This window comes from Mustela erminea, chromosome 6, assembly GCF_009829155.1.
Source record: "Mustela erminea isolate mMusErm1 chromosome 6, mMusErm1.Pri, whole genome shotgun sequence".
NCBI classification, from domain to species: Eukaryota; Metazoa; Chordata; class Mammalia; order Carnivora; family Mustelidae; genus Mustela; species Mustela erminea.
This window is the reverse complement of record NC_045619.1, coordinates 63,481,683-63,505,280: the sequence shown is the minus strand read 5'-3', so window position 1 is coordinate 63,505,280 and position 23,598 is coordinate 63,481,683. Positions and strand designations below refer to the sequence as shown.

Genomic DNA, 23,598 nt, shown 5'->3' with positions numbered 1-23,598 from the left:
CTTCTTGACTCCTCCTCTCCTGATTACAATTTTTAGCAGATTTTAATCCTCAAATGTTTTTTTCTTTTTTAATTCATCATCCCCATGCCTCACCATCTCATCTACACCACACACTCAAACCAGTCTTTCACTTAACAAGTTGACTGGAGATTTCTTGGGGCAACAATATTTTGAGAGTTCATTTTATCCATTTTGCTGGTTCTGGGCAGGAGCCCATTTGAAGCACAACACATCCAAGTGAGACAGCCATATCCCCCATCACCTTGCTAATCTCAGAGTATTTTTCCTTATGTTCAACTCAGTCTGTTTTCCTTCAATATTGGCCTGTCTTCCTCACTCATTCTGATTTGGGATGAGGTACATCAACCCTCAAAAGTGTAAGAAAACTCCCAAATGCCCACCTGGTAACATTGTTCCATTGCCTATCAGCAGGTCTCTGGAATTACAGGTCTCATATAGTTTGTTATTAACCCATTAAGAATCATCAAAAGATCTCTTAAAAAGCATTAGTTTTGGGCCCTGTCAGGGTATAACCGCCCATGTAGTCATCTGGTGTCTTCATACAGTTTTCAAAAGATGAAAGTATCCTAATTTCCAGGACAGATACTTAAGAATTCCTATTTCAATCCCCCCAACCTAGAGCCTCCTTGATTAGTGTCATCATATTATCACTCATTTGATTAAGGGACAGTACAACCCTGAGTCAGGACATGACTAAGATGACCTCCCCCGTCCCTTTAAGGCCATCGTATGAAGAAGAGGTACGAGAATGGGCAGCAGTCCCTACATATGCAATTCTTATGCCAGGGGAGCCCCTGAAGACCAAGTAGATTCCTGGGAGGGCACAACAGGCATTGTCCCAAAGTGGGCAGAGTGCCAAAACCTGCCATAGTGACCAGTGTGGGAGGCCTGGAGACAAGAGGGAAGCCAATGACTATACTCTCCCTTTTCCCCAAATTCAACTCCCCCAGCCTAGGCTCATCCTCTTGTACTCCCAGTTCCAAAGTTTTCAGACCTTTTGTAGTGTCCCTCTGAGACCAGACACCTATCACTGATCACCTCAGGCCAATGCTTCTCAAACCTGAAAGAACATACAAATTACTTGGAAGCCTGCTAAAATGCAGATTCTGATTCTGTAGGTTTGGGTTGGGGTCTAAGACTTTGCATTTCTACAAGCTCCCAAGTGACACCCATGCTACTAGAGCAAGGATCTAGATGATATAGCAGGTGCTACAACTGTCTCCCAGGAAGAGTCTATCTATCCACATCCTTCTGCTGTCTATCCTCCAGATGGCAATGAGTATCATGTCATTCCTTCCTGATTCAGGAGTCTCTCTCCATGACACAATACACAATATAAACCTGGCTCATATTCCCTTGAAATGTGGAAAAAAAAAAATCCCTCAGAAGAGTCTCATTCTTTCATGACTCTTAAAGGTCCATGTGCCTAGAATGATTGTCCCATTTTTCTTCCAGCTCACCTTTCACTTTTTTATTTCCCAAATTTATCCTGAAGTGTCTTCCTCCAGGAAGTGTCCCTAGACTAATACCTCTTTCTCCGTTTCTACTCATACCTTTTCTTCCAAAGGAATGATATCTTAACTCCTATCCAGTTATTAATTCCTCCTATGTCAGTCCATTTCCCTCCACATTTGGGGTATGCATTCTTTTTTACCAAGATATCTTAGATGCTCTCACAAGGTTTTTGCACCAGTCCTACAAAGAAACATCCAAAGGAGTGTGTAAATATATGAGAGGTCCTGCCTCCACCAGGCTTCCCTGGAGTCACCTACCCTGTGTGGGGGAAAATAAGAAATGTCATGAGTAAAAAAGTAGCTTCCTAGCCCTCTATCCCAGGGCAGGCCCCATACATAAATGCAACAGAAAAACACTGGCTCTTCTGTTCCAGCCATTGACTGCATCAAAAAAGATGCCTGTTGTGCCCACACTGGAGCCAGTCTCATCTTTAGGAATTCCCTGGAGTCACAGAGAGCATGTTGGGCCTTTCATCAATTTCACTACTTCTGGCCCCTTCCCATATTCCATGGAAAGACATGGAGCAGGACCAACGGAGGTCATGTCGGGTATTTTACTGTTCTAGGTCTGCATTTTTCCTGTTGCTCTCTGAATGAACAACACTGTTTTTAATGTTGGGTCGAGAGGAAGGAAAGAACCTACTTCTTGCTTGGAGTAAAACTCCATTCTGATAGAAGAGACAGGATAGTCACCAGAATTCAGGCATAGCCACACAAAGGCAAAACTTGTAATAGCTTAGTACAGTTCTAGAGGCACTTCTAGATTTAGTTCTGAAAGTAGAGAAATACTGTTTGTCAAAGAAGTCTTCCAGATGATAGTCTTAAAGGAATAACATAGCACTAGCCTAAAAGGAGAATTTTCTGCATCAAAGAAATGTGTAAGGTTCAATTCACTTTAACATGAATTTACTAAATGCTCATTATGTGCCCAGCTCCCAGCTGGATGCTCTCAGCAGTAAACAAGATACACTCCTGGGGCACCTGGGTGGCTCAGTGGGTTAAGCCTCTGTCCTTTGGCTCAGGTCATGATCTCAGGGTACTGATACTCTCTGCTCAGTGGGGAGCCTGCTTCCCTCTTTCTCTCTGCCTGCGTCTCTGCCTACTTGTGATCTCTCACTGTCAAATACATAAACACAATCTTAAAAAAAAAAAGATACACTCCTTACCTATGATTTACAATCATAAAGAAATAAAGACACACAGATAGCTTTGGTATTTCATATTTAAAATTTCAGCTTTATTGAGGTATAATTGACATAGAAAATTATAAGTTACTTAATGAGTACACTGTGGTGATTTGGTATACATATACATTGTGAAATGATTCACTCTGATATCCCCACTGGGAGAGGATTAATGGATGGTATTTTAATCTAAATATCTCATTAAATGAAAAAAAATCTCATTAAATGAATGTCAATGTTCAAAGCGCACCTTTGTTTCCCTCACTTAATCTTTGCATCATCAGGGCCTTCAGGTGGAGCTTTCCTTTTCAGTTGTGTTCCCTGGACCAGGGGTATCAGCCCTACCTGTGAACTTGTTAGAACTACAAGTATTGGGGCCACCCTGACCCACTGAATTCCAAAGGCTGGGGTGGGGCCCAGTGATCTGTTTTCATAAGCCCTATGGATGAGGTGGCACCTGCTGAAGTTTGAGCACCACTCAGCAGTGTACTTACTATTCCTGGTCTCTCTCTTCTCATCCCCCTTCACTGTGACTTCAATTAATGAGTTAAAGAGACAGCCATGAGCATGCCCAGCTCAGACACTTTCACTTTTTTGTTAAGTTCCTTTTTTTATCCAGAACCAAGTTACCCACAGGACACCTGATATATCTAAAGAGGTGTTAATATCCAAAGTATATACAGAACTTCTACAAGTCAACACCAGAAAACCCGAACAATCCTATAAATGGATTGAAGGCTTGAATAAACATTTTCCAGAGAAGACATACCAGATGGGTAACAGACACATGAAAAATGGGCAACATCATTATTCATCAGGGAATGTATCTTAAAACTACACTGAGATATCATTTTACACCCAATAGAATGGCTAAAATAAAAGAGCAAAAAATAGCAAGTGTTGATGAAGATATAGAGAAAAATGAACCCTCAGTTACCGTCAGTAGGAATGCAAATTGATGCTGCCATTATGGAAATCACTATGGAATTTCCTCAGAAAATTAAAAATAAAACTACCATTTTACCCAGTATTTCCCTACTGGATATAAATGGAAAGAAAAACATTTTTCTGGTTTCTTGTAATAATAACTTTCAAAACCTAGTATGTAGTACAAACACAATTGGAAAGTAGACAGAAAAAAGGAGAAAGAGCAAAGACACATCCTTCATTTCATTATAAATAGAGTTGTATTAGTGTTCTCCCACCAACTACCCATGGGAAGCCAAGCTTTCCATGTGCCCCAAAGTACTCTATTATGGCAGGGGACCAGACTACATTCAAGTGTGATGATGTCAACTCAAATACAGACTGCCACTGCTAAGTTCACTGCTGAGTCTACAGTTTTGGTCCTAACTAAAGTAGGGTTAAGGGACCAAGCTGTGCTGGATCCCGTAGCCAAAGTATATAGTAAACCCAGTCAGCATCCAGACACCAAATCGGGCCCAGGTGCCAGCTGACATCTGCATCATAAGATAAACATTCACAGAGATGCTCAGGAGTGGGAGGAGAGGCAGAGCAGGGACTTTAAAGTGAAGGGGAGTGGAACTCTGTGGCTGTCTCCAGATGACCCCAGTGATCCCAATGATGAGCACCAGGAGCAACACAACCACTGTGATCGCCCCTGCATCTCCAGAAAGCAGACCTGGCCAATGGGCCAGCACCAGGCAGAGGAGAGCCAGCAGCAGAACAAGTAGTGAGGAGCAAACAATGACAACCCAGCCAGATAGTGGAGTGGGGGTGGGGCTCCCTGGAAAAAACAATTCTTGCAGTGTTAGCTTCTCTGCTGCCTGTCCATTCTCTTCCTGCTCCTGTGCTTTTTTTACACCATTCCTCCTCTCAGGCTGGTACCTGAGGATGAGAACACAAAGAGCCATCAGGGAGTAAGCTAGCAGGGCCCCAACTGACATGAGATCCAGAAGATCAGTGAGTCCAAGGAAGAATGCCATGATTCCTACGATGATGCCCAAGATTACAGTGGACACATTGGGCATGTATGTGCTGGTCTGGATTCTGGCAAGGACAGGGAACAGGAGGCCATCCTGTGCCATCATGTATATCAGATTACGTATGGGGAACATAAAGCCAAAGATGCTGACAGAAAGACTACATAGGAATACAAAAGCTACAGCATAGTAGGCAGTTGTCCAGCCAATATGGAGAAATATCTCTGGCAATGTGCTCCCAGGTCGAAGCTGGTAGTAAGGAACCATAAGTGTTAGTGCTGCAGCAACACCAAAATACAACAAAAAGCAGATGAGCAGTGAAACCACAATGCCCATGGGGATGGAACGCTCAGGATTCTGGGCTTCTTCCACTCTTGTAATAATAATGCTAAAACCAATAAATGCATAGAAACAGGTAGCTACTCCACGGAGAATCCCCCTGAACCCAAAAGGCACAAATCCTCCAGAGCCCAGAGGGCCCAAGCTAGAGGTGTCATTGAGTCCTGCCTTTACATAGTCCTCTTCTGTGAGCTTCCAGTTGTGCAGGTCTCCCTTAATGAAGCCTGAGATGATGACGAAACTGAGAGCCAAAAGTTTCACCAACGTGACCACTTTGGAAACCGGGAAAATCCACCTATTCCTCAGAGTCAGCAATTCCATCAGCAACAACATAAGGCCCACAACAATGAAGCCTAGAATTTCTCCCAGGTGCTGGGGAACATTTGGTGAGATACTCTCATGCAGGGTCTGAGAGATCTGGTTCCCAAGCAGATTGTCAAAAGCTAAGGTCCAAGCCCGAGCCACAGTGGCTGTATGAGCAACAAAGAAGACAATGAGGTTCCAGCCAGTGATGAAAGCCCAGATTTCACCCATAGTGACATAGGTGTAGAGATATGAAGAGCCAGCATAGGGAACCTGGACACCAAACTCTGCATAGCACAGCCCAGCCAACCCAGAAGACAGGCTGGCTCCCAACAAGCAGACCACAATGGATGGTCCTGTTACATCTCTAGCCACCTCCCCAGCCAGGACAAACACACCTACTCCCACTGTGCAGCCCACACCCAGGGCCACTAAATCCAGAGTGGTCCGTCTTCTGGCAGGGGCCATCTCATTCACATCTTCTTCCAGCATTCGTCTGCGTACCAGCTTTGGACCAATTCTGCGAAGTGCCTGACATGGCATTCTAGCTGGAATGAAGAGGACTCTAGGGTCAGAGAGCTGTAGAAAGTCAGGAGTGGAGAGTCTGAGATCAAGTTCAATGAGGCTGAGTTAAGCTGAGTTGAATTGGGGCTGTTGAGTTCTGTTCCTCAGGCTTCAGAGCTGCTGCTTCATATTTTTTTTTTCTGTTATGTGTTATCCCTCCATAATGCCTAAGTAAACAATAAATATTTACTAGAAAATTGTGTTCAATCAACCAACTAAGGCTCACAAGTCCCATGTCACTTGTTACAGCACAAATATCATAGAAACTTATACAAATACCATAGAAACATAGAGGACATCATAGATCAATATTGCTTTCCCTCCAGGAAAAAGGACAATGGTTCCCAACATTCTGCTTTTAAACATACCACAGGACATATTCCAAATTGGGTTCATCCAACTCATGTAGTGTCATGTACTAATTAAGCCATAAGACAACAGGTCATGAATTATTGTAGAGTAATTCTCACATAGGACTTGCGAGCAGTGTTTGAGTGTGAGTCATGACAGGTTAATTCACGGACTGGTCAGCCTCATCACAAGTGTAGACCCATCTTGAAAATATCATCTGAGATTAAAATATAACTTTGGTCCCCCAGTCATAAACGTTTAGCTCCAACATCAGCTAGCCAAGGTCAGCTGGCACTTTAGTCCCTTTCTCCTCATTCCGCATCATCCATTTAGCTGTGCTGAGAGCCAAGCATGGACAGTCCACCGCTTTCCTTTACCACCTAGGCCCACAAGGGTGCAGTGAACAGAGAGGAAGAAGGGGAAAGGGGCAGGACCTTCATAACCACCTGCAAGAAGGAAAGGACCAGGCTGTCTGAGAAGGAAACACTGGAGAAATGGGGGCAACAGCCAATCTAGGGTCCATGACTGAGAAGGGAGAGGAGCGAGGAATTTAGTTTTGTGAATTCTTACATTCAACACACCTCACCCAAAACAACTAGGAAAGATTCACTACAGTTTTTATGTCCACGGTTATGAATGTGTGATGGGTAGAGAGAAAAGAAATAAGTCCCCTAACTCAGTGGCTCATAATCTAAATATTTCCCTCTCTCTCCTGCCTGTCTGTGTTCCAGGAGAGAAGGTAAGGCCACTTCTGCAGGAAGTCTCTTCACCAGCCACACAGTGATCCAAACACACCCTGTGTAATCTGTGATGTCAGCTGCCAGAGACTTGGAGGTTATGCCCCACTCTGTGAGCTTGTATTAAAACACACATTTTTAACTTCCTATTAATTTTTCACAAGAAATTATTTTTAACTCACTTGAAACATTGCCTGAGTATGTCAAATATATATTCTTAATGAATGAACCCTGGATGTGGTTCTTCTTTCCCCCTTCTCCCCTGCTGCTATTCAAATGACTACTGCCCAGGAGGAGATCAAGTCTTTGGATGAACAATTCACAGCCATGCCCAGAAAAGAACTTCAGAATACGGACAGAACAAAGGGAGGCAGTCCCCACTGTCCTCCCTGCTCAGGCTTTGCTTTTGAGAGAATTTAATGGGATGTTGGCAGAAGTTTTCTTTTCTTTTCTTTTCTTTTCTTTTCTTTTTTTTAAATTTTATTTATTTATTTGACAGAGAAATCACAAGGAGGCAGAGAGGCAGGCGGGGGGGGGGGGGCGGAGGGCGGGACGCAGGCTCCCTGCTGAGCAGGGAGCTAGATGCAGGGCTCAGTGCCAGGACCCTGAGATCATGACCTGAGCTGAAGGCAGAGGCTTAACCCACTAAGCCACCCAGGTGCCCCTGGAGAAGTTTTTAAAGACAGAAAGATCAAGTCAAAATGGAAAAGTCTTATACAGAATACACCAAGGGCTGATGGAGGGAAGCGGACGGGTATGGGCTAAAAGGGTAATGGGTACTAAGGAGGACACTTGTGGTGAGAACTGGGTGTTTATATAAGTAATGAATCACTAAATTCTACTCCTGAAATCAATAATTAATATTACCACATATATTAACTAAGTAGAATTTAAAGTTTAAAAATTAAATTTAAAAAACCTCAAGAAAATAATTGGAAAATCTTCTCTATACATTGTTGAAAGGAAAGTGACTTATGGGCCAGACCTTCTGACTGCAAATCCATCTAGACTCCTTATTTGCCACTCACTAGTTCCAGTGTTATGATTTCCCAACTCACTTAAGATAGAAAAGAAGAGTCAATTCTTAATGTACGGAAGTTTACACTATAAATATGATTGAGTCATCCTCCACCCACCCCCAGGCTCCAAACCCTTCAGTGGTTCCCCACTCTCCTTCCTTCATCATCTGACATAGGCTTGCTCCTCGAGTATCATCCCCTGGTGTTAAACACATTGGGGTCCTAAGCTTAGGGAATTAAACCAAACATCAAAAAAATGCAATAATAATAGTAATAGTAGTAGTAGTAACAATAATAATAATAATGATCTGTTCGCCTGTGGATGGCTCATCTTATTCCTGGGAGAGGCAGTGCTGGTTACTATAGAGGTAAGAGCAATGACCATTATGTCAGAAATTCTGCATGTGAGCCCTGGCCCTTTCTCGTAACTACATTAACTCAGGGAATCTGCTCTCTCTAAGCCTCTGTCTCCTCATCCACAAGGGACCTCACCTGACTTTCGCTGGATCAGCATGAGAATTCATTGAGGAGACACAAACCATCACACACTATTGGTGGAGTGTCACGGGGCACCATCCTGAAGGACAATCCCAGTGGAATTAAGAACTCACACTCCCTCTCAACCCACAATCTCTCTCCCTCCAAGGGGCATACCCCCGGGAAACTCTCTCCTGAGTCTGTAATGGGCCCATGCGAGCATGTTCATCACATGACTGTTTGTGGTGGCAGGAAGTGGGAGCCGTGCCAGCCTCTGTTTCTAGAATAATACATAAGTAAAATGTGCCATGAGTGCACAATGAAATGTACACAGCAGTCAGAGTTCATAAAGTCCTTTTACAGAGAACAACTTGGGTAGATCTCAGAGACCAAGTTAGGTAGCCAAAGTGAAAGCAGTATGATGTGTCTAGCACAATGCCATCTATGTACATTTTAAAAACAGCCAAAAAATGCTGTGTATTTGTCAAGGATACATGTATACCTGTTTAAAATGTCATGTTATTCTTGTGCTCAAAACCTTCCATTGGTCTCTCTTTTAATTTAGAATAGAAACCAAAGTCTGTATTTTCAGTGACCTACAAAGTCCTACAGGATTTGTCACTGACTCAGTGACTGTTCAGCCTTCTGTTTCTCTTGTCCCACTCATTTCTCTGTAGTCACTGGCCTCCTAATCATTTGGCCTCCTAATATATCAGACAAAGCCCTACCTCAGGGCCTTTGTATTTGCTGTCTCCTATAACTGCACCACTTCTGTCCCAAATATCCACATGGCAGCTCCCTTCCCTGCATTTGGTGAAATAACATGCCTGTAGCACAGCCTTCCTGAATCACCCCACATACAACTGCAATCTGCTCCTAACCACAGACAAGTGACCTCGTCTCTCCAGCCTTCATTTTTCCCCAGCACTTGTCACTATTTAAGGCACAATATGTTTTACTTATTTATTTGCTCATGATTTGTCTTACTCCATAAGCATGTAAGATCCATGAATGAAGGATTTTTTTTTTCTATTTTGCTCCTGTCTATAGTCCCCCATCTACACCTGTGCCTCACAGAGATGGCACTGTGTTTGTTGGAAGGAAGACAATATCTAACTACACATAGAGAATATGGACCAGAAAAATGTTTGTTAAATACACTAAAATAAGTGTCTCCAGTGAGGAAGGTGCATGAGAACGAGATAAGGATGAAGGGGCTAATAAAACGCACCAGCTGTCAGAGCCCTGCTGTAACTCTCCCCCTACCCTCAGGCCTATCACTTCCTCCCTAACTCAGCTCCTCACATCCTGACATACCCTTCCTGGGATGAGCCTGTGGGTTGGGTGAGTCACCTGTCCTGCCAGAGACACCCTCCTCCCTCCTTCTGTACAGTCTTGACCTTCTAGCTCCTCTCAGCCCTATTCTATGACCTTCCCTCCACATCTAGGAAGACTTTCTTAAGCCATCCTTACTGATCCCCATCTCCAACCTTTCTCACCTTCCTGTCAGCATTATAGGTCCTCCTGATGGTCAGCTGAGACTGATTTTCAGCTGGTGGTGTCCTTGTGTGCCACTTATATTCCTTTACAGTGCAAAAGCATCCAGACGGCAGGGCCAAGATCTACGTACTTACTCCTCCTTCTAAATTCCACACCCCCACTTTCAACCCTCACTCCCCAGTATAAGGATCTGCTCATAATTATACTAAGCAACTATATGTGGCATTTAGGACAGAGAGAATGCATATATAGAGATGTATTGATTGACTACTATATCTTAAGATCCCTAGAGATTTTTAAATTTTTCTTTTAATTCTAGAAAGAGTGAAAGGGCCAAACAGAGATATAAACAAGAGACTAGAATATGCCCCATCATCTCATCTATTTCAAGAACATTTCCTGAGGACATTTTCTAATGAGGGCTCTGGGTGTGTGAATCTTGGTTAAAATAGGAAACAGTCTCTCCCAAAGGAGGTGCTTGGCACAGGGGAGGTGCTTACAGAAATGCAGAGAGGGGGCAGGGAACATGAAGCAGCTTATATGAATTCCATAATGCTCCCAGCTCCCCCTTCCTTCCCTTTCCTTCCTAAAGAGCTTCAAAGACGATTTGGATATCAGTTGCTTTGCTAGAAGTTTGATAAAGACTTGAGAGAACAGTTAATGAGGGTGTTCAATAATTATTTTCAAGTTCTCAAAGTTTCAGAAAAGTAGACTTTAAATGTAACATCTCTAGAGATTATACCAGCCCTCTGTATCCAAGCAAAGCTCCTTTCTGATCCCAAAGTGTATAAATACTCTCATCCTTCTTGAAGTTTCCAGATAATAAAAATGCACCCTTATTTCCCTCACTCCATCTTTACATTGTTAACGCCTTCAGCTGGAGCTTTGTTTTTTAGTGTGTGGTCCCTGGACCAGCAGTATCAGCATCACGTGGGAACTTGTTAGAAGTGTAAGTTCTGGCCCCCATCCTGACCTGCTGAATCCTGGATGCTGGGGTGGGGCTCAGCAACCTGTGTTTTCACAAGCCCTCCAAGTGAGGTGGCACCTGCTGGAGTTTGAGCACTACTGAGCAGCGTACTATTCCTGGCCTCTCAGCACCACCACCCCTCTCACTGGGACTTGACTGTGAGTTGAGGAGATAGCAGTGAGCATGCTCTGCTCAGCGCCTTCCAGTTTTTGTTGGTTTTCTTTTTTCATCCAGAACCAACTTGCCCATAGTATACACACATTCCAACCTGCTGATACACAAGAAAATCTAATAAGAGCAGGCTCTCTCCTATGATAGAAGGCAGAGGTTGCTCAGCATGACTGGTGATGACGAATATGTCTGTCTGACTAATGCAAGACTGACTATCAAGTCAATTAGGCTGCAGATCTACAGCTGATGATTTAATCGTCTGTCTCTATGTCATGATTATCAATAGGTTCCAAACACAGGAGAGGGGAGATGGGAAGTTATTTATTGGACCCCTACAGCTCCAACTATGGGTTGTAGTGAAAAGTGGACAGGATGCAGGTTCAGATGGTATGCAGTATGGAGACCTAGTTGAGAGAATAATAGGGCAGAAGAACCAGAGGCAATCCTAGATTTTTTCAAGGAAATGGAACTTGAGAAATGATCAGCTGTGACCTCTCCCATTACAGACAAATAAGCAGAGCATGGAAGGAACTGAATGGTTTGCTCAAGGTCACATTGCTAGTTAGTGGTGGAATCAGGATGAGAATCCAGGATACATGGCTCTCAGCTGTGTACTTTCTGAGCAGGTGGACCAAAGCAGACAACAGCAGAGAAACTTTAAAGTCCAAGAATGTAGACATGGCTAAGTAGAAGAAGCAGCCCCAGGGTTTTTCAGCATGGGTGGTGGATTCAAAGCAAAGTGCTTTGTGCTCAGAGGAAAGCTCTGGCTCCAGTCCACATGTGCCTGCTCTGTTGTCCCCTCACACTGCCGAGGCTCAAGCTACACAGCCTGCTCAGTGTGCTCTGAACATGGCTTCATTTTCCTGGTGTTGTTCTCTCTGCCTTCAAATCTTTCCCTCCTACCCATGTGTGGAAAATTCCATCTGGGCTTGGAGAGTGCTGGTTTAAATGCCATTCTTCTACAAATTCTTCTCTGATTTCATCAGTCAACTTTTACCACTGTGCCATCTCCTCAACTCTGAATTCCCAAGACACATTATCTGCTTATTACTTATGACAGTGCTTACTTAAGCCAACGTTGTTTAAAAAAATACTAGAGAAAATTCCAAAAGCTACAACACAGTAGGCCCAACCAATACAGAGAAATGACTGAGGCAACCTGCTCCCAGGTCAAAGCTGGTAGTAAGAAACCATAAGTATAAGTACTGCAGAGACACCAAAAGACACCAAAAAGCAGGTGAGCAGTGAAATCACAATCCCCATGGGGATGTAATGTTCAGGAATCATGACTTCTTCAACTCTGGTAATAATAAGGGTGAAACCAGCAAAAGGATAGATACAGGTAGCTGATCCATGGAGAATCCCCTGGAAGCCAAAAGGCACAAATCCTCCAGAGCCGAGGGCCCAAGTGAGACGTGTCATTGAGTCCAGCCTTTACATAGTCCTCATCTGTGAGCTTCCAGTTGTGCAGGTCTCCCTTAATGAAGCCTGAGATGATAACAAAACTGAGAATGAAAATGTCCATGAATGTGAACATGCTGAGAATCAGGAAAATCTGCCTAGTTTCCTGAATCAGCAATTCTATGAGCAAGAACACAAGGGTCACAATAAAGAAGCCTAGAATTTCTTTAAAGACATGGGAAACATGCAGTGGGATGCTCTAATGAAGGATCTGAGAAATCCCGTCACCAGAAATATTGTCAAAAGGTAAGGTACAGGCTTGGTAAACAATGGTTATCCTAGCAATGTTGGAAAGGATGAGGTTCCAGCCAATGGTGAAAACCCAAGTTTACCTACAGTGACAAAGATGTAGAGGTATGCTGAGCCAGAATGGGGAACCTGGGCACTAATCTGCATAGCACAGTATACCCAACATAGAAGCTAGGCCAGTCACCAAAAAGCAGATCACAGTGGCTGGTCCTGCTATATCTCTAACCACTTCGCCAGCCAGGATATACACAATCATATTCACTGGGTTGTCCACACCCAGGACCACTAAATCCAGAGTATTCTGGCTTCTGGCAGGGCCAGTCTCAGCCCTGTGTTACTCCACCATATGTCTGTGCACCAGCTTTTGACCAAGCTTTGGATCTTCAAAGTGCCTGACACAGCATGATAGCTGGGATTGAAGATGAGTCTAGGATCAAGGAGCTATAGCAAGCTCAGGGAGCTGAGAGTCTCAGATCAATTTCAGTGAGGTTGAGTTAAGCAGAGTTGGGTTGGGGCTGCCAAGGTCCGTTGCTCAAGTTTTTAAAGTTGCTGCTTCATATTTCTTCTGGTATGTACTCTCCCTCCATAATGCATAAGACATGGTAAACTATAAATTTTTACTAAATCCATTATTCAACCCACCAACCAAAGCTCAGAAACCCCACGTAACCTGTTGCAGGCCAAAGATCACAGAAACTGACATCAAAGGACATCATAGAGAAATTAGTCCTGCTTTCCCCCCAGAAAAAGTGTGAAATACCTCCCAACATTCTCCTTTTTGCGCACTACATGATGCAATGCCATTTGGGTTCATCTAACATATTTAGCTTCATATACTAACTAAGCAGCAAGACACAATAGGATATGAATATATTGTGCAATAAATCACACACCGAATGTGTGCTTGGTGCTTGAGCATGAGTTATGATACATTAATTCACAGACTAGATGTCTCATTGCAATTACCCATTTTTTTTTTTTTATAAATCATTTGAGCTTAAAATACAAATATTGGTTTTCTGGTCTTAAACTTTTGGACCCAAAATCAGCTAGCTAAGTTCAGATGGCACTTTGGCCCCCTTCCACCTCATTCTGCATTACACATTCAGCTGTACTGATGACCATGAATGTACTTTCCACCCCTTCTATAATGAGGGGAGATAATAATAGAGATAAGGATGAAGGGGAAAATAAAATGCATTGAAAGGGGGCCTGAGAGGGTGTGATGGTGGGAACACGTCATGAATGAGGGAGGGACAGACTTCACTTTGAGCACTGCAGATTCAACACAGGAATTGCAGGAGATAATGTGAGAGGACCTGGTACAGAGCCTGATAAGTGGCAGACATTCAGTAGATTTAACGTGAGGGGGAACCAGAATCCTGTAATTGTCCAGGATATGGAGAATACAATACCTGCTAGAAAAAGAATTCAGAACAAGGGAAGATGGGGCACCCCTTCGACTAGGTCCCTCTGAACCCATGACCCTTTTCCCCATTCCTCTTTCTCCTCCAGCTCCTTCAACTATCTATGGAGGCTCCTGTCGTTGGCACTAAGGATGTTTGTATCATGTTTCTGTCTCTGGGGAACCATCACCAGCCATCTCCCTCCCAAAAAAGACACAACAGTGGTCCTTCACATTTGTTGACTCACACAAGGTTGGTCACCTTTAAAAAAATGTCATATGCTCTGCTGAAGTCCATCCATGGACCCTGAGCAGGAATCCCAGAGGAGGACCATCTGAATGGTAGGAGCAGAGAGGGGTCATACTTGATAACTTCTGTTTCTCTCAACTATGTTTTGCAGGATGGTCTTTATGCTCTTTCCACTTTTACTGAAGGTGAAGCAAAGTGGGCCTACGACAGAGTATGAAAATGATAGAGAAGCAAGGGTGCCTGGGTGGCTCAGTGGGTTAAGCCTCTGTCTTCAGCTCAGGTCATGAGCTCAGGGTCCTGGGATCAAGCCACACATCAGGCTTTCTGCTCAGCTCAGCTCTCCCTTTCTCTCTCTGCCTGCCTCTCTGCCTACTTGTGATCTCTCTGCATCTGTCAGATAAATAAAATCTCGAAAAAAAAATCACTACAATATATAAAAAATAATAGAGAAGCAGCCCAAAGAACAAAACATCTGGGAATTAAATAATATTTTGTGACTCCAACAGAGGTAGGCAGAACAAATAAATTAAGAAGCAAACTTAGGGAAAATAAAGCAAACCCATTGGGAATCCTGAGAGAGTTTACTACAAATACAACTTATAACAGCACAGATAAACATCATCCTCAAATACCACTTTCAGAAATACCCTTTCTCATGAAATAATCTGCAAGTATTCTTATAGTTTCTGTTCAGTCCAAATTCTCTGACCCAGCTGTGGGAGCCCTCCCCCTCCCCTCCCCTCAGACCCATCACCTCCTCCCTAACTCAGCTCCTCACATACTGATTTAGCCTTCCTGAGATGTACCTTTGGCTTTGGTAAGTACCTGCCCTGCCAGGGATGCCCTCCTCACTCCTTTCTGTTCAGTCTTGACCTTCTGGTCCTTCCCAACCGTATTCTATAACATTTTTCCCACATCTAGGAAGCCTTTCCTAAGCCATCCTGACTGATCCCTATCTCCAACCTTCCTCCCCTTCTCACCAGCCCTTACTGCCTGGCCTGATGATCAGTTGAAACATTTTCCCATCCTATCAGCTAGTGTCCTAGGTGTGTCACTTAAATTCCTTTACAGTTTAAAAGCTTCCAGAGGACAGGGTCAGGATCCATATACCTCCTCCTTCTGATTTCCATACTTCTACCCCCAACCTGCACTACGTAGGACAAGGATCTGTTCATGATTGTAACAAGCAACCAAAAGAGGCTTTTAGGACAGAGAAAAGGAATATAGATATGTATTGATTAACTACTGTATCTTGAGATTCCTAGAAGTTTTTGTTTTTGTTTTTTGTTTTTGTTTGTTTGTTTGTTTTAAAGAGATAAAGGGCAAAAAGAGAGACTAGAACATGCTCTCTCACAAAAGAGGTGCTTTCTCGGGGGGCATATTTAAATAAATGCAGACAGGGGTCAGAGAATAGGAAGCCAGCTTGCAGGAATTCCATAATGCCCCCAGCTTCCCCTTCCCTTCCTCCTCCTCCCTGTGTTTCTCTCAGTCTCTAAGCTCCTCCCAAACTCAGAAACCAGTTTCCATCCCAAGTCTCCAAGAAAAACTCCTGCCAAATCCTGTAACAATCCACCCACTAAACTAAAGTGGCAAATCAAGAAATGGATTTGGTAGGGCTTGTTTCACCTTTCGGGTATTGGGAATAATGCTGTTATGAATACAGGTATACAAATATCTTTTTCTGCCTCTGCCTTCCACTCATTGGGCTGTATACCCAGAAGTGGGATCGCTGGATCATATGGTAACTGTATATGCATTTTTTTGAGAAATCACAATTTTTAGAGAAATCTCCACAACAGCTACAACATTTTACATTTCCTCCAACCATGCACAAGCGTCCCATTTTCTCCACATCTTCATGCTCTGTCTCTTGCTCTCTCTCTCTCTCAAATGAATAAATAAAATCTTTTAAAAAAGCTGGAGGAAATTTTTCAAAACATAGATGAGAGTATGTCACTCTCCAGCTTAAAAATCCTTTGACTTTCCTTTGCGCTTCTCCACCATTACAGTTTTCATGCTTTCCTCACACACTAGAGGGCTGCTCTTGATCTCTCTCCCATCCTTACCTCCACAGGCCACATGGTCCCCTCAACACCATTTTCACTGGCCACATTTCAATTCCTGAAAATGAGCCTTTGCACTCATGCAGATCCTTCTGCTTTGACTAATCTTCTGACTCTCCTTGCTTTTCACAGCCAACATCACTTCCTCACAGGTTGAACGTTTGCCAAAATGGCATTGTCCTCTTTATCCTTAACCCAGAAGAGCCAGATCCAGAAAAATATCAGCTCATCAGTTGCTTCAAAACATGATTAATGTCTTTCCATAGCTAAGATGACAGAGTGATGCTGGAAAGAATATTTTAGCTATATCAGATTGATATTTCTGGCTTGGTCATTGTTGACAACCAGAAACCTGACCTATTAGACTATTAAAAAATGGGCATTTGTGTTTCCCATTATGACCCATGTCTGTGACCAGCTCTGAGCTCACAGCACTTAGAGCATTGTTAGTATTTATTAATCATCCACGGAAATAAGCACAAAGACCAATGGACATTAAGCATCAGTACAGAACTCTTTCTCTTTTGTTAAAGTTACTAAGGAGTATGGCCATAAGATAAGGAAAAATAGATATTTTGAATATGCTATTATTGTGGGAAGATCAACAGAGAAAGTAACGGATTGCCTTTCTGTTTTAGTTTCAAAAGGAAAAAAATGCCACATATGTTCAGAAACAGGATTGACAGGCCTTTGGAGCCTGACTTTATTCAGGTAAATTGCATAAAAATTTAGAATAAATCTCGGAAACTACAATTGAACTCGTTTGTTGAGGACCACCAACCTAGACCTCAATTCAATTCAGCTAACATGAAATCACTTAGACATTTAGCACATTATCCACATGAGACCTCTATCTAGTAGGTTCCTACAGTTTGCAAATACTGCATATCCAGGACCAGCTTCCTGCCATACTCCCTGTCCACCCTCCTGGTCCATAATATTGGTAACTTTAAGCAATGAGATCCTCTCAGCTCTCACTCAGATGCACCCAACAGCTGTCAGAGAGTGCTGCCCTTGAAATAGGATAAAGCTCTCAATCACATTCTTCCTGACAACTGCATTGCTTCAGATAACTGAAGTGTGAGTGCTCTCTATCCTCCTTCTGGAAAATGACACTTTTCCTCAAGTCTTAAAAAGACTCATGCATACACACACACACACACACACACACACACACACACACACACACACCCCTAGACCCAGAGTTTCCTACTCTCCATTAAGTCAAAACTTCTAAGATTATTTTTCTAAGTCTTTCTTCTCATTGTTGTTCTACCAATTATTCCTAGTATTAACCATTTCTGTGGCTCCTACTTAAACAGGACAAATATTTCACCACACATGCACATCTTGCTGGCATTATCATCAGCTCTCACACAGATCATCCCTCTGCCTAGAACAGCCTCTTTCCCAACCCTGTTCAGCAAGATCCTCCTTCCTTCCCAAAGTTTCTCTGGCCACACCTATAGATAGATATCTGATCTCTCCAGTATGTTCTCCTTGCCCTCTACTCTCCCCTCTTCAATGTCCAATGTCATAAGTCACTGGCTTAGACTTTTGCTTGGGGAGAACATACCGTTAGAGAGAAGGTTAGGAGTAGTAGGTGGTGAAGTGGAGCCCAAGAGCAGAGCTTCTGCCTGAGGATGCTTCTAGCTTGCCTTTTCCTTCCCAGATGAACAGTTAACTGGCCACAGCCAAGGAAGGACCCCAAGCTCCACAGACCAATTTGGATGTCAGAGATATGACACAAGAACTGAGGTCCAAGTCTCTTTCACCACAACAAAGCAAAAGTAGAAGGGAAGTAACCCAAGGCAGCCTAGACAAAGTGTGTTATCTGTGACATTTATGATTCACCGCAGTGTCTTCCCCTCAATGTGTGACAACTGAACAGACAGATGACACAGAGTTTTATTACTCCCACTGCTTTACTTGTTTGGAAAACAAGTCACCTAATGCTCTGACATTAGGTAATGTGACATGATACTCAAGCTGCAATAACTACAAGTAAGTCTCGTCTGCAGAAGGGAGAGTAGGACAATAGTCAAAGGATTGAATGGGTGTAGAATAGGATTTCACTTGTCAGGAGGATAGGGAAGTAACCTTACAGTGTAAGTTCCCAGAGAAAAGGTATTTCTGGATTTGCTACCTTTTGCCTGCACTGTTTATAAATAACCACACAGATGGGTTCTCTGTACTTTGGGTTGGAGCTAAAGTGAGAAGCTGGATGGTCCCTCAAGTAGAAGCCAAAAAAGTTTCTAAGTGAGAAAGACTGGATTTAGTCTATTAGAGATCAGATTTTGGGGCTCCTGGGTGGCTCCATAAGTTAAGTATCAGCCTTTGGCTCAGGTTGAGATCCTGGGATCAGGCTCCCATTGGGGCTCCCTCCCAGGCAGGGAGTCTGTTTCTCCCTCTGCTTCTTCCCCCACTCATGCACTGGCCTGTGCTCTCTCTCTCTCTCTCTCTCAAATAAATAAATATAGTCATTAAAGAAATAAGATTTCAACTAAGTATAAAGGGATACAAAGGCAAATTCCACATGAGAAAATTCAGGTACCACACTAATCCTTTGTTCAAAAGACTTAGAGGAAAAACAACATTTTTATTCACCCTAAATTATCAACTCTACCACCATTACCCACATCATATGTTCAGTTACACACAGTAAAAGAGAATAGTGGAAAACAAAGAATTTCCCTCTCTGGGAACTTACAATTAAGGGCATTTCATGAACCTCCCCACCTGCCAAAATAAGTAAAAGATATATCAGCTACGACCAAGAAGGGTATTCCTCAATAATAAATGAACAGTCATGGTAAGAGTATGTCAAGATCCTAGATGGCTTCCTTGGTAATGGAAGGTAAGAGTACTAAGGATCAGATTTTCTACTATTGGAGAAACTAGAGAGTATCTTCTGTACACCATGGGTCAACTTGAGAAGGCGGCATGGAAGAGGGGGAATTATCCCATCGTGGCATTGTGAGTAACTACTTCCCAGGAAGACACCTGTTCAAGCTATATCTTCAGGTTGGGCCATGATCCAATAAAGAGAGCCTCTTTCAGGCCTTCCTTCCATGTCCCCACCAGAAACACAAAGCAAATGCCACCACATCTTGAACCAGTAAATCTAATTGCCCAACCAGACAGATCCAGTTAAATATTTGCTACAGATCTATATACCAAGATACAATACTAATTCATCATCATCATCATCATCGTCATCATCATCCTCATCATCTCAGTTTTGGTCTATGCAGGAAAGAAAAAGAGAGAGAAACCATTGAAGTAGTAATAAAATATAAACTCTCCCCTGAGGAATGAGAAGTAAGGCTTCCCTGAAAAGTCAGAAAGAAAGTTGAAGTAACCAAATTCAGCTCAGTCTAAAGGAAATAAATATCCAAACTTATCTCCCAGGAGTTTTCTGAGAAAAACCTCACCAAATGGATCACTTTCCAGTTATCCTCCCACCTGTGATCTTACTTTGTATTATATTCTGTTTGCATGTTACTTTGAAGAAGCTTTCGTCTCCCTTTCTAAAATAAAAACTCCTTGGGATACAACTTGCTTCATTTTCTTTCAAAGAGACTAGAAACCCTAGTTCTGCAAATAAATATTATTGCATGCAACTAAGACTTGAACTTGGAAACACGGAACCCCTCAAACTATCTGCTTATTAGACCCAGAGGAAACACAGCTACCTCCTCCAACTCCGCCTCCTACCCTACCACCCCCAGTATTACACCTCTGAAATCCCCTCCCAGTCAAGTAGAGATTGAATTCCAAGTCAGTGAAACCCATCCTGATGCAGAATAACACAGCAGACCAACTGTATGTTGACCAAATCCATCCACCCAAATGTAGCCCAAAATCTATGCAGATGTAGACCAAAACATATGTGCTTCCTTCCCATAACCTATGGAGTCCATTCTACATGTAGGCATAATATAGTGTCCTTGTACCATATTTGGGTAAATGATCAGATAGCCAGGGCTTTTCTAGGGGCTGTATATACTCCAAATTACTTAGTATCATTCTGGGATGGTTGTGAACATGTACCTTTTCTTAGTCCCTTTGGAATAACTGAAGAATGCAATGTTCCTCATTCATGATTTGGCACATACAGGTTTAGTTTCAGTTAGAATCCAGTGTTGGAAATTCTTTTTTTTCCCCCAAGATTTTATTTATTTATTTAACAGAGAGATACATAGTGAGAGAGGGAACACAAGAGGGGTAGTGAGAGAGGGAGAAGCAGGCTTTCTGCCAAGCAGGGAGCCTGAAGCAGGGCTCGATCCTGGGACCCTGAGATCATGACCTGAGCCGAAGGCTAATGCTTAATGTCTGAGCCACCCAGGTGTTGGAAATTCTTAACATTTCTATCATGCCAAAACAAAGTGAACTACTTGACAAATGTTTCTGCAGTTCTTCAGAAAATATATGGGCTACCAGGAAGAAAGAGAATTAGATTTTCTATAAAAGAATTAGGAAGAGACTAGCCTTTTAGCCAGGAAGGGTATGAAATTAAGGGATTGACATTGATGTCAACAGTGAAAATCAATTTCTTCTCTACTTCCCCATGAGTCTCTACACACTTTTCTCTACCCTGGATGTTGTCAACACAGAATTTCTAATAAAAGTCCTCAAGAGAAACCAGTAGAAGGAAACCCATCTGCCTACCCACTTCATTTCCTAACTACAATTGTAATATAGGAAGGCCTTTGTCTACAATGAGCACTGACCTCAAGTCATTTTTTCTAAGAAGCCTCGATAAACTCCTTTGCTTTCCTCCCTCAAATTTTTCCTTTCCTTGTAAGCACAGAATCTAGAAATTCACCCAGTGTTTCCATCCATCACTATACTCTGTCTCTACTGTTAGACTAGCAGTTGTGAATGGTCAGAGCCCATGGTGCCTTCTTCCATGTACCTTCTCCCAATAGACACTCTCAGTAATACACTGCATACAACATGGCTTAGAAAAGGCCAACTGTCTCTCTGGTTATCTTCCTTCATACCTTTAATGTGTCCTTCTGTCCTCGCATGTGAGGATTTGGCTGTCTCTGTCCTCTCTCATCAACTGTGCTTTGTCCTTTCAAAACTCTAGGTAGTTGTTTCACCACTTGCTCCCTTGGAAAGTTAATTGCTTTTGTTCTGGTTTGTTGTTGGAAAGATACCAGATCATCGGAGTCATATGAAAGTTGTATCCTGGCTCAAAGTCCTGAGCTCTTCTCTAAATAGAGATCCAGATGACTTCTCCACCAAGAACCACCTGACTCACACCAGCTCAGGCAACATAATCTACAACAACCAGCTTCTGCCACCACTTTTTTTTTTTTTCTGCCACCACTTTTTAAGGGCAACTCTTTATACCTCTTCCTAGTTCTTTCTCATCCCCACTCTGCTTTGTGATTTCTGTGATAATTAAAGAAAAAAGGGACAAGGATAAACCAAGTGAATATCATCCAAAAATCCTACTGATCAATTTGGAATATACTTGCTGAAGAAATTGGTCTTTCCACATGATTTTGCTTTAAGTAAGGTTGAAATGAATCTGCCTTCTGGAAGCATATAACATTTATCAATTGATAATGGAGAGAAGTAGCCCAAGAACTACTAGAGGGTAAGAGAAATCAACATTCACCACATATAACCAAGAAAACAGGTGTCACGCATGGATAAGTGTTGTCTGGGCTTCTGGTGTTGGGGTGCTGCCCACAGCATACAGGGCAGTAGGGAGGCGGGGAGGGTAGAGAAGAGTTTAATACTCCAAAGGCCTTTGAAATGAAAGAGTTGCAAATATGTTTTGTGATAACAGCAAACTGCCTCTTGGTGACCCAGTTTTTAAAGACCACGAGGCAGCCACACCCCAGGGGACCTGGGAAATCTTTCCGCCTCTAGACTGACCTGGCTCATAATCAATCCCCCACCATAACATTTAAAATTAGATAAGAAAGGCAGGGAGATACCTTGAGCAGCTGTAAAAATAGATACCTAGCTCCTTGAGCCTGGAGGAAGAAGACCCTCAAATCCTCTCTGGTGATGGGGGACCCCCTTATCACACTGGACCTGCTATTCTGCAAAGTGCATACCGATGTCCTCTCCCAGAAGATAGGACACAGAGACTTCCAAATGCTCCAGTGAGAAATGAGGTGAAACGTGAAGGAGGCAGCAGAGCCAGATGGAAAATTTTCCATTCATTAAGAAAACATGTATAACCTTACTATGTGCTGGGCCTTCTGGGAGAGACAAAGATGAAGAAAGCAAGCTCTGCACCAGGTCAGAAAGGAAAGACTGGGAATAGGGCAGGGCAAAGAGGTGGGAAGAACACTGGAGGAGAAACACCAAGGAATAACTTCCCTTAACTCACATTTTCTCATCAGAGCTGAGAACCTTTCTGGGCTGGAAGAGAACAGAGTGTAGGCCTGTGTATCACTCTGACCCCAGTAAACCTGCCTACCCTTCCCAAACTCATAAGGTACTGATCTATCTCCCCCTCCGCAACCCCCCCCCCCCACCAAACCAAAGTCTAATTCAGGTGCCATGAAATACCCTCTATTCAAACCCCACAGGGCTAGACAGCCAGAGGCACACCAAGCCCAGACTTCTTCCTCCCTGGCTCTGTCTCAACTTTCCTGCCAACTCTATAAGCAGGAGAAATCACTTACCTCTGGGCTTCTTCTGCCTCAGAGGAGAAACGCTTGGGAAGAAAGTGCAAGCCAAACCCAGGAAGAAGAAGAAGTTTGGCCAAGAAGAGTCAGGACTAGGAGTGGAGCTCACAGGGTGCCCTAGAGGAGTTGAGGCTCTAGAGAGGCGGGGCCTTCACAGAGGAGGGGCCTCAAGAGTGTGAGCTCTGAGGAGGCTGGGCCTCAGGGAGCTGGGGCCAAAGGGCAGAAGGGGCCTGGGAAGGATGTGTAAGTAGGAAGAAGGTGGTTTAGCTGGAATCCTGGATAAAGGCTAAAGGTGGGCAATGGAAGACTAGTGAGGCCCTAAATGGGTGAGGAGGTGACTGAGGGTTTAAATGAGACTTTGCTGGGGACTATGTTGGCAGTAGATGTGAATTTAGAAGTAAACAAACTTTCCAGGGTCTGG

General features: G+C 43.2%; 1 protein-coding gene across 4 annotated transcripts; it reads right to left on the bottom strand.

Moving 5' to 3' along the window:
• Positions 1 to 2,756: 2,756 nt before the first annotated feature.
• LOC116593358 (cationic amino acid transporter 3-like) lies at positions 2,757 to 23,302 on the bottom strand. Of its 4 annotated transcripts, none has more exons than XM_032347509.1 (2): positions 23,175 to 23,302; positions 2,757 to 6,035 (listed from the first exon to the last, which is right to left on the bottom strand). In XM_032347509.1, exon 2 carries the CDS (start codon positions 5,845 to 5,847, stop codon positions 4,084 to 4,086), a length of 1,764 nt encoding a protein of 587 aa, XP_032203400.1. In that variant the 5' UTR covers positions 5,848 to 6,035; positions 23,175 to 23,302; the 3' UTR covers positions 2,757 to 4,083. The 4 variants fall into 4 exon arrangements, 3 of the variants coding, with proteins under 3 accessions (XP_032203400.1, XP_032203402.1, XP_032203401.1); XM_032347511.1 differs by lacking the exon at positions 23,175 to 23,302 and adding an exon at positions 21,525 to 21,541; XM_032347510.1 differs by lacking the exon at positions 23,175 to 23,302 and adding an exon at positions 9,952 to 10,954.
• Positions 23,303 to 23,598: the final 296 nt, after the last annotated feature.

Excerpts from the sequence above, each read along its gene's own strand:
- LOC116593358 (XM_032347509.1), bottom strand. The coding sequence starts at position 5,847 with ATGCCATGTCAGGCACTTCGCAGAATTGGTCCAAAGCTGGTACGCAGA.